At 37.7% G+C, this 12,390-nt stretch overlaps 1 protein-coding gene across 1 annotated transcript in view; it reads left to right on the top strand.

Moving 5' to 3' along the window:
- The window catches only part of LOC126106818 (peroxidase-like), a 670,034-nt gene that overhangs the window by 436,361 nt on the left and 221,283 nt on the right, over positions 1–12,390 (top strand). The window contains exons 6-7 of the mRNA XM_049913211.1: positions 6,040–6,230; positions 6,303–6,498. Of these exons, the coding sequence (XP_049769168.1) occupies positions 6,040–6,230; positions 6,303–6,498 (387 nt within the window). The remainder of the gene's footprint in view (positions 1–6,039; positions 6,231–6,302; positions 6,499–12,390) is intronic.

Below are 12,390 nucleotides of genomic sequence, written 5' to 3' on the forward strand. Positions count from 1 at the left end.
TGTACTACCAAGCTGGGGGTACTTTACGACCATCACAAGAAATTTAAAAAATGGAAATTTCATTTATTGTTGTTCACTTTTACTCACAACATACTTTTTAAATATATATAGATGTACTTCTGAATCTGAAAATACTGAATAGAATATTCACTATAAAAAGCAAAATCTACTACTAAAACTTTTTTAAGGTTAATTTTTAACTGAAAAAATTAAAATAATTACAAACTGTGTTCCTGAAGGTGGTGTGTTCCCTGACAATTTGAAACTGGCTGTGGTTAAGCCAAAACACAAAAAGGGGGAAATAAAGCAAGTACAGAACTACAGACCCATTGCCCTAATCTCAAATTTCACCAAACTGATGGTGAAAATAATATTAAAAATGTCCTGGAACATTACAACAATGCTGACGTATTAAGTTATTTTCAGCATGGTTTCAGATCTTGAAGTATCACCTCAGCAGCAGTACAATTTGTCCATAATGTAGTTGAAAAAATAAATGAAAGATCAAAAGCAGCAGGAGTGCTCCTGGATCTCTCAAGGGCTTTGATAGAGTACATCATGACATTCTCTTACCAAAAATTGTGAAGAGTGGTGTCACTGGAAAACTCATGCAATTGCTAGAAATATATTTAAAGGGTAGACAGTAGTGCACTTAGATTACATACTCTAATGGAGATATACTAGAGATGAGAAGGCCAAGTATAAGAAATATACATTTTAGTGTTCCCCAGGGCTCCATTTTAGGTCCAGTCCTAATCATATTCTATGTAAATGATTTCCAAAGCTCTCTTGACAACATGAAATTGATCACTATGTATGCAGATGATACATCTGGTGTCTGCTATGCAGACAGTGAGCCCAGCCTAATTGAAGAGTTACATAACTTTATTGAAAAGGCAAGAGCTCACTTTGAAAGAGGCAACCTGAAATTAAACACAGAAAAAACTAATATAATTCATTCGAAACCAAGTGATCCAAAGAAAATACTGTGACTGATGAAATTCTACCAAAAACCAATACAGATTGTATATTCTTGGGTTTAGGCATAGACAATTGACTTTCATGGAAGCAGCAAGTTAATTATGTCTGTAAAAAAAAAAAAAAATAACACCCAGTCTATATGCATTAAGAAGATTATCACCATGTCTTAATTCTGAAACCCTAAGGACTGTAGATTATGTATTAGTGTAGCCTTTCTTGTCTTATGAAGTAGTACTGTGGGGTGGGACATGCCAAACTAACATGAAAAAGGTTTTCATACTGCAGGAGCGAGCCTTGAGGATCATAGCAAAAGTAAAACCACGAACTTCTTGCAAACCCGTATTCATTAGACACAATATTCTCACAGTTTATGCCATGTATATACTAGCAATTACAATGCTAGTGAAAGAAGAGACTAAGACCACAAAGAGAAACATAGTTATTTACAACTATGAAACAAAGCATAGAAAAGACTCTCATATGGTTAACAGAAGATTAACAGAAGATTACCAGTGGAAAGCTCCTATGTCAAAGGAGCTGTTTTTAATAACTTGTTACCCAATGAAGTTAAGATATCGACAGAAGATACTTTCAGAAAGTGAGTCAAGCAGCGGGTTATTCAAAAATGCACTCAATACCTGAATTTATCATTAATTTTAATGTAATAAGAAATAATGTAAACTAAAAATATTGTAATTGTAAAAGCTTTATACTTAATTGAAAACACACATGCATGTAAAATTATGTGTTAGGAGCAATAAATTGAAATCCATTGCCTGAAAAAAAAATTGTCCACTTTTTTAGAGGTTTCAGATTCACTCAAGTTTTATTGTTGCAACTGTGCATGCAGACTACAGGAAATTATTACATTTACAGTTGAATGTCACAAGTGTTTCTGAGGTACCAGGTATTGAACCATGCTGCAACACTCATGTTAGTATGTAGTGTAGCCTCTATGGGTGACAGTACAGGCTTCAAGTCTGGCATCCAGACAATCATACAGTTGGCAAATACTGTCCTGAGATACACTGAGCCGAGCCTGCTCGACTACTTCACACAGTTCTGTGTTGGTCAACAAGTCACACAAGTCATTTCTCATCCCATCATATCTCATAAGTTATCAATTGGAAGCAAGTCCAGAGAGCATTCTGGTCAGCAGAGTTGCTGCGGATCTCACAGGTCACCTCAAATTTTGCAGGCAGTTTGCGAGTGAGCATTATCCTGTCGGAATGACAGATCATTGTCCTTTTGCAAGAATGGTGAAAGAATGAACCTAACAACATTCTGCATGTACTGAGGGCTGGATTGTGTTCCCTCCAGAACCACCAAAGTTGAATGAGAGTTGTAGCTTATCGCACAAAAGACCGTAAGGCTTAGGATGGGGGCAGTGTGACTTAGATGAATGCACTCTATGAGCTAGTGCACACCAGGTCTATGTGGTATGCGCAAATGACCATCACTAGTGTGCAGGCAGAATCTGCTTTCATTCCTGAAGACTGCAGTGCACCATTCCATCTCCCCAGTGACCCTCTGACAGCATCGGTCGACCCGTGCACATCAATGATGCTGTGGTGAGTGGATGATGGGCTAGGAGCGTGAGTGATTGTAGTCCCACTGCTAATACCTGGTTTGTAACAGTTCACATTGACATGACTGAGTTCACAAGCCCTCTTACCTGTGCTGTGCAAGCTGTACAATCCGCCACTGCTGCCTGGCACATGTCTATGCTATGTGGACGTCCAGAACCTCATCTAAGGGTGTGAGAATGTTCACGAGTTCACAGATACCAGCATTGTTGCACATTTGATGCAGCACATACAACTTGCATAGCTGTTCTCTAGAAGGACCATCCCACCACTTGGGAGACCAAAATTTGACCCCTTTTTGAACTCACTCAGTTGGCTGTAGGAAGCATAAGTGCATCTCCATGTCATGGTTGCTTGCTGTTTCACACATTTGCACCACACTGCACCTCCTGGCTGTGAGCATTCCCTGTTAAAGGACAGACACAGATGTTACTCTGGTAGCCATGCTACTATGCTTCCTGTTGGTGGACGATGTTGAAACCATTATCAGTAAATCCACTATGCTCCAGGTGGCATATGCCATGATCAGAACAAAACTGATGTCATCTTTCCAGGAGTACAATTTTTTTTTTGTGGCAGTGTGTAAAGTAACTGATTAGATTACAATATTTTCATAAAATGAGCCCAAATTACCCGTCCACACCATGATATTGCAAGGGTTAAATCACTGATTTAATAGTCAACTTGGATGTGATGTCTTTATTCACAAAGGTTTCCCCGTCAGAGCCCTTACTTGGCTAAAGTTTTGGTAAAGAGGTCTCAGCTTTATTTAGACATGTTGTGATCTTGACATACTTTATATTTAGTAATAAATTTTTTGAACAGACTGATGGTGTCACCTTGGGTAGTCACTTGTCACTCTTGGAGTCCAATTTGTTTATGGAGTACTCTGAGGAAAAGACACTGGAAACTGCTAGTCTGTCGTCCACAGTAGTTTGAGACTATGTTGATGACACATTCATAGTGTGGCCCCATAGTGAAGATAAATAACAAGAATTTTAAAACCATTTGAACCCCATCCATTGACAAATCCACTTCACAATGGAAATCAAATAGGAGGGATAGGAGGGTTACCTTCTATTTTTATGTTTTGGTTCAGCCTAAAGATTATAGTACTTTGGTATATGTGGTGTATCAGAAGCCAATGCATGCTGATTTATCTTTATTTTCAAACAGCTGCCACTGTACTTCCCAGACGATGAGTGTTCTCAGAACTTTAATACCCAGAGCACATTTCATTGCTGATGAGGGCAGTCTGCAACAGGAACTTCTACACTTAAAAACAGCTTTTGAAGGTAATGGATATTCTCCACAGCAGATATGAAGGAACTATGAATAAAACCAAAAATTGGCCTAAGGAATACAGAAGATGACAAAGAAAAGTTTTAATTCATTTTTTTGTACCATGGGTGGGAAGCTATCAACAAAAATATGACAGATTCTAATCAAGTGTAAAATAAGTGTTTGTTTTCCCTCCATTGAAGACAGCAGCATTCTTGGCTTCCACTAAAGATGATTTAATGCTACTGACTGCTTGGGTTTAAAAGTTCCCCTGAGAGTGTGGTCTTTCATATGTCAGGCAGATGATTTATACAGTCCTTGAAAAGTGCATGGAACATTTTAGGTATACCTGCCTCATACAGCCCAATACCCCCAGCCTTGGCAGAGCACTACATTGTCACTTGTCACTCTATGCTGTACGAAAGTGTCGAACTCCTTGTATCAACTTCATCTTTTTGGGACACAGTGGTGAAAGAAGCAGTTGAAATTCATTTGATGAATAATTTTAAATATATACCAGTTTAAGCTTCGAATCCAAAATTTAATTCAATAAACTTTCAAAGACTTTGCTACAGTGCAACTCAGAATTATACATTGACTTCCCAATGTAGATCAACCACATAACCACAGATGCAACTCATGCATCTTTGCTGTCAGTCAACACCTCTGGTGCTTGTATATTTATGGCCCCATGCAGAGTGGAATGGTCCGTGGGTTTAAAGGGATGGGACAAGTGTAGGGCCAGTCTTCTGAAGATGGCCAAATGGTACACAGCTGAAATATTAGAAGAAGAAAAAGGATTTATGCTCCAGCATTTCTGTAACTTAATGGAGAAATTGCTGAGTCATTCAGTGGTATAATGACTGCAGCAAAAAGATTTCCGAGTGTTTGAGTTTTTAAGTATTCAATTAAATAGTTACATTTCTCCTTCTTCAGTTCTTTGGTTGGCATTTATATCAATTTCCATCTTTAATACAATTCAACCTTTACTGCAGTAACTTGCCATCAATGGCTCTGCTCAACCACATGTACAATTCTATACATATTGCTGCTTAAAAAAATTTCATATTGCAAATGCCTGAAGATAATATTCACAAGTCATAAAAGTGGATCTTTTTACAATTATTCTTTAATACAATTTTCAGTGAATGTCAACCGCCTTGTTAGAGTAAACTTTTTACATCCAGATTTTAACTTTTAAATAGAAGTAATTTTATACTTGGGCCACATATCATGAAGGATCTTTTATTTGACTTTAGTGGCATTAATACCAATATTTTTGTGAAAAGGGAAGGAATTTCAGTTATTTTAAATTACTGACACTAACAATAAAACAAATTTCAGAAAAAATAATGGTTACAAATGTATTACAACTTGCAGTTTTGGTGTACAAACTTGATATTTAATTTCATATAGTTCATGCTATGACAAACTCTCTTCAATTTACAACATAGTTTTTCATACATTTTTATGATCACATATGTTCAAGAAAAAGTCTCATTTTTAATAAAACAGCATTGAAATTGTATTCACATTTTTGAGAAACGTCATTTTTTGTCTTAATATATGAAAATTTCAGATATTTGAAATAAATATTCAAGAATTTCGTGAGTAAACAACATCCAAATGCAAAAGTATTTTCTATTTATACATGTGTATATTAATATAAGTGACCTGCTAGTAATAAGCAATGAAAAGCTGATCAGGTGTATTGTGTTCTTCTCTAAAATGAGTGTGGCATTAGTACATCAGCTTCTATACTAAAATGAGTGTGACAGTGTAGTTCTGTTGCAGAATCAATGTGCACTTCTAAAAGATTTAAGTATGCACTTGTAACACCCATAGTGCTGTGACATTGTGATAACTACTTTGGCTAGCATATGATGTAAAATATTTTGCGTTGTGTGAACATACCACAATCTAGATCACATTTTTTTTTACTCTAATGGGCATCTTCACATCTAATATAAGGAGAGGATGGTAGCAGTCAACAGTACCATCTGTTTGACAAGTGCTCACTGATTCCTGTGACAGGTGCTAACATTGTCTCCATAGTTTTCTTCTGATGGTGGCCTACTGAGGTGTAAATTGGTAGTTGCAATAAAAGCCCATGCTCTAAGCTGTGCTTTGTTCATTAAATTATAAAAAAGATCACTGTATCTTCCTGGTGACACTATGATGTATATTTCAGATGGACAGTACATAATGTGCTGCTCACATAAAGCCACTCCCCTCCCGTGTAAGGACATCAGTGTTGGCTGCTACCCAGTTAAAATACCAGAGGATGATGAGTTTTACACAGAAAAAGGAGTAAAGTGTATGAGTGTTGTGAGGACAATGAAGACCTACACAATGGGAGGATACTTGGGCCCTGCACAATCAGTACGTATGGCTCCACGTGCACAGCTTCACTTGCTATTAGATCTGGTTACTAACTGTCACTTTGTATTTCAGGTTAGCTCTGCAAGCCACTATCTAGATGCTTCTTTCATGTACGGATCTGATGAGAGGCATGCATCTAGAATAAGGGAGTTCAGTGGAGGGCGACTTACGACACGGGTCCTTGCTGATGGCAGAAAAGTGTTGCCCCAGGTCAACGACTCAGTAGCCTCTTGCAGTGTGCCCTCTGATGAAACATGCTTTCTTGCTGGTGAGGATGGCATCATTTCTAACTTCCATTCATATGTAATTACCTAAAATTCTTCTGTCATAGACAGCAAGGGACTTGCAGGGATCAACTGAACTGACAGATATCTATAGTTAGCTAGTTTAATGTTCCACAGGTCATACTGTATGATATCTCATAATGGTGTGGAATGAGTCATTTTACTTTCACATTTAAAATTAATAAATGTGGCTGCAAACTGAATATGTAGGACACACAGATGTGAGTTAGTAACTCCTAATGACCGCCTTTTATACATAACAATAACAGGAATTCTTCTACAGAACAGAAGGACTTTTCAAGGAGAAACCTTTTCAGTTTGATCTCAAATATTACTTTGCTGTCCATCAGACTTTTTATGCCACTGATTAGATGGTAAAAAGTTTTTGTTGGAGCATTGTGCACCCCTTTTTGTGCTAAAGACAACTTAATATGGATTAATGAATGTCATTTTTTTAGGTATTGTAATTATGTACTTCATTGCTCCTTTTGAATGGTAGTGGATTATTTACAACAAACTTCATGTGACAATAAATATACTGGAAAGTAGCAGTTAGAATGCCCAACTCCTTAAACAGATGTCTACAAAATGATTGTAGATGTGGACCACAGCACATTTTTGGCAATGAAGACTTCCTTTCTCAAAGATGAGTTACTCCAGAAAATTGTTGTTGTTGTGGTCTTCAGTCCTGAGACTGGTTTGATGCAGCTCCCCATGCTACTCTATCCTGTGCAAGCTGCTTCATCTCCCAGTACCTACTGGTACATCCTTCTGAATCTGTTTAATGTATTCATCACTTGGTCTCCCTCTACGATTTTTACCCTCCACACTGCCCTCCAATACTAAATTGGTGATCCCTTGATGCCTCAGAACATGTCCTACCAACCGATCCCTTCTTCTGGTCAAGTTGTGCCACAAACTTCTCTTCTCCCCAATCCTATTCAATACTTCCTCATTAGTTATGTGATCTACCCATCTAATCTTCAGCATTCTTCAATAGCACCACATTTCGAAAGCTTCTATTCTCTTCTTGTACAAACTATTTATCGTCCATGTTTCACTTCCATACATGGCTACACTCCATACAAATACTTTCAGAAACGACTTCCTGACACTTAAATATATACTCGATGTTAACAAATTTCTCTTCTTCAGAAACGCTTTCCTTGCCATTGCCAGTCTACATTTTATATCCTTTCTACTTCGACCATCATCAGTTATTTTTCTCCCCAAATAGCAAAACTCCTTTACTACTTTAAGTGTCTCATTTCCTAATCCAATTCCCTCAGCATCACCAAACTTAATTCGACTACATTCCATTATCCTCATTTTGCTATTGTTGATGTTCATCTTATATCCTCCTTTCAAGACACTGTCCATTCCATTCAACTGCTCTTCCAAGTCCTTTGCTCTCTCTGACAGACTTACAACATCATCGGCGAACCTCAAAGTTTTTATTTCTTCTCCATGGATTGTAATACCTACTCCAAATTTTTCTTTTGTTTCCTTTACTGCTTGCTCAATATACAGATTGAATAACATTGGGGAGAGGCTACAACCCTGTCTCACTCCCTTCCCAACCACTGCTTCCCTTTCATGTCCCTTGACTCTTATAACTGCCATCTGCTTTCTGAACAAATTGTAAATAGCCTTTCGCTCCCTATATTTTACCCCCGCCACCTTCAGAATTCGAAAGAGAGTATTCCAATCAACATTGTCAAAAGCTTTCTCTAAGTCTACAAATGCTAGAAATGTAGCTTCGTCTTTCCTTAATCTTTCTTCTAAGATAAGTTGTAGGGTCAGTATTGCTTCACATGTTCCATTATTTTTACGGAATCCAAACTGATCTTCCCCAAGGTTGGCTTCTACCAGTTTTTCCATTCGGCTGTAAAGAATTCGCAGTAGTATTTTGCAGCTGTGGCTTATTAAACTGATAGTTCAGTAATTTTCACGTCTATCAACACCTGCTTTCTTTGGGATTGGAATTATTATATTCTTCATGAAGTCTGAGGGTATTTCGCCTGTCTCATACATCTTGCTCACCAGATGGTAGAGTTTTGTCAGGACTGGCTCTCCCAAGGCTGTCAGTAGTTCCAATGGAATGTTGTCTACTCCGGGGGCCTTGTTTCGACTCAGGTCTTTCAGTGCTCTGTCAAACTCTTCATGCAGTTTTGTATCTCCCATTTCATCTTCATCTACATCCTCTTCCATTTCCATAATATTGTCCTCAAGTGCATCGCCCTTGTATAGACCCTCTATATACTCCTTCCACCTTTCTGCTTTCCCTACTTTGCTTAGAACTAGGTTTCCATCTGAGCTCTTGATGTTCATACAAGTGGTTCTCTTATCTCCAAAGGTCTCTTTAATTTTCCTGTAGGCAGTATCTATTTTACCCCTAGTGAGATAAGCCTCTACATACTTACATTTGTCCTCTAGCCATCCCTGCTTATACATTTTGCACTTCCTGTCAATCTCATTTTTGAGACGTTTGTATTCCTTTTTGCCTGCTTCATTTACTGTATTTTTATATTTTCTCCTTTCATCAATTAAATTCAATATTTCTTCTGTTACCCAAGGATTTCTACTAGCCCTCATCTTTTTACCTACTTGATCCTCTGCTGCCTTCACTACTTCATCCCTTCAAGCTACCCATTCTTCTTCTACTGTATTTCTTTCCCCCATTCCTGTCAATTGTTCCCTTATGCTCTCCCTGAAACTCTGTACAACCTCTGGTTCTTTCAGTTTATCCAGGTCCCATCTCCTTAAATTCCCACCTTTTTGCAGTTTCTTCAGTTTTAATCCACAGGTCATAACCAATAGATTGTGGTCAGAGTCCACATCTGCCCCTGGAAATGTCTTACAATTTAAAACCTGGTTCCTAAATCTATGTCTTACCATTATATAATCTAACTGATACCTTTTAGTATCTCCAGGGTTCTTCCAGGTATACAACTCCAGAAAATTACAGAACAAAAATATGCAAACTATGTCATCTTACTTATTTGTCTTTCCCCAAGATCTGCAGTGATTCTAAGTGCAAGTGTAGCTGATATATGTTGTTTTTCAAGTTCCAATAAGTGCCTTTTACAGTTTAAATTCTAATCAATATGAACACCTAAGAATTTTTAAGTTTCCACCCTATTTCTTATTTCCTCACCATGTGTTACACTCATCATTGATGCAGTACCCTTATAAAATTGAGGGTGAGACCACTTACAGAAAATCAGTCAATGATACTTTTAAGAACATTGTTTAGCATTTCTTTTGTTTCTGGATGTATGCTTGGACTGAATACAATACTAGCATCATCTGCAAAATGTACTAATTCTCCTTGTTGTATATTAGACAGAAGATTGGTTACATATATGGGGAACAATAATGAACCTAAGACTGAACCTTGGAGAACCCCATACAAGGGTTCTCCCTAGTCAGAATTACATTCCCAGACTACATTGTTTGAATTACTAAGTACAACTTTCTGCATTCTTTTGGTTAGATATGATATTATCCATTGGTTGGCTATACATTCAGTCCCATAAAACTTCAATTTATTTAAAAGAATATTTTGATTCACAGTCAAATGCCTTTGACAGTTCACATAAATTACCAGCTGGTGCTGTCTTATTATTTATTGTAAAATTTGGTGAGTGAATATGTAAACAGCATTCTCTGTAAAGCAGCTCTTTTGGAAACCAAACTGTGATTTTCTGAGGATATAAAAATAAACATATATAAAAAATATGACAAGAGTAACAGAATGTAGATGTATTAAACCTGGTGATGTTAGAGGAGTTAAGTTAGGAAATAAGATGCTGACAGTAATAGATGAGTTTCATTATTTGGGCAGCAAGGTAACTGACAACAGTAGACATAAAGAGGACATAAAATACAAATTGGCAACAGTAAGAAACCTTTTTATGAAAAAGAGAAGTATTTGAATATCAAATATGAATTAAAGTGTTGAGCAGCCTTGTCTCCAACTATTTGTCTCGAACATAGGTGTACATACAAATGAAACATGAACGATGTACAGTACAGATAAGAGTAGATGAGAAGCTTTTGAAACATGTCATTACAGAAGGATTCTGAAGGTCAGATGACTACATTGGGCAACACAGGTAGAGGCATCAGATCAAACTGGACCAAAAAGGGTCTCATGATACAACTTGACTAAGAGAAACATAGGCTGATAATGACACTTCCTGAGGCATCAAGGTGTAGTTAACAGGTAATAAAGTGAGACTTGAATGCAGTGAACAGGTTAAAACTGTTGTAGATGTGGTTGTGGAGTGTAAATACAAAGGGACAGTCACAGCTAAACTGACACCAGCCAAACCTTATGTACTGATGGACTGGTACTGTAGCCAATGCAAACCGATGCATGAAGTGGTGTAAATAGCAGTGCTACTGGACAGAGGATGTCCAGAAACAGATGACTTAGAATTATGAATCTTGCTGAGCCCTGTGGCATTCCATTGCAAAGGTCAGGTTTCGTGAGTGCTCAGAGAGCATTATGTGCCATCACATGTAGTGTCAACAGCGAAGTATCGAGGAAGTATTGTTACAGTATGTGGCTGTTTTTTGTAGTTAATGTGTGGTACCTTTATTCCACTTGAGAGAATGTTGAATGTGAAAGTACGTGAGCACAATTTTCAGCATTACATACATTTGTACAATACAGGAAGAGTTCGGACATGGCACCTGTTCGTACCAGCAGCACAATGCACCGTGTCATAAAGCGGCACGCGTGAGGCATTGGTTTGAGTGCAATAATATTCCTGTAATGGACTGACCTCCTTAGAGTCATTATCTGAAATCAATGGAACTCCTTTGGGATGAATTATAACATCCACTTCACTCCAGAGCCCAGTGTCTAACATTGCTATCTTCTCTGGTTTTGGGTGTTGGGGAAGAATGGGTAGCCATTTCTCCACAAACATTCCGACACCTCTCATTAAAAGTGTCCCCAACAGAGTTGAAGCCACCATAAAGGCACAGGAAGGACAGACTGCATATTAATATCCACTAATAGGTGTCTGGATACTTTTGAGAATATAGTGTACACTCAACACCAACAAAAGCAAAATGGGATAATGAAATGCACTTGAATTAAATCGATGCTGAGGGAATTAGATTAGGAAATGAGACACTTAAAGTAGTAAAGGAGTTTTGCTATTTGGGGAGAAAAATAACTGATGATGGTCGAAGTAGAGAGGATATAAAATGTAGAGTGGCAATGGCAAGGAAAGCGTTTCTGAAGAAGAGAAATTTGTTAACATCGAGTATAGATTTAAGAGTCAGGAAGTCCTTTCTGAAAGTATTTGTATGGAGTGTAGCCATGTATGGAAGTGAAACATAGATGATAAATAATTTAGACAAGAAGAGAACAGAAGCTTTTGAAATGCACGCTTCAGAATAATGCTGAAGATTAGATGTGTAGATCACATACCTAATGAGGAGGTACTGAATAGAATTGGGAAGAAGAGAAATTTGTGGTATGACCTGACCAAAAGAAGCTATCAGTTGGTAGGACACATTCTGAGACATCAAGGGATCACCAATTTAGTACTGGAGGGAAGCATTTGGGGTAAAAACTGTAGAGGGAGACCAAGAGATGAATACAGTAAGCAGATTCAGTGAGACGTAGGTTGCAATAGTCACTCAGATATGAAGAGGCTTGCATAGGATAGAGTATCTTGTAGAGCTGCATCAGACCAGCCTTCAGACTGAAGACCACAACAACAACAACAACAGCAACAGCGACACTTTAGAACTTCACTAATTCTTAACGGCCATGGATATCTCGATTCACATGGTACAAAATCGTTAGTATGACTTGGCACTAGACTCCACAAGTTAAAATACACCTTCTCCAT

Source organism: Schistocerca cancellata, chromosome 10 (genome assembly GCF_023864275.1).
Source record: "Schistocerca cancellata isolate TAMUIC-IGC-003103 chromosome 10, iqSchCanc2.1, whole genome shotgun sequence".
In the NCBI taxonomy this organism is placed as follows: domain Eukaryota; kingdom Metazoa; phylum Arthropoda; class Insecta; order Orthoptera; family Acrididae; genus Schistocerca; species Schistocerca cancellata.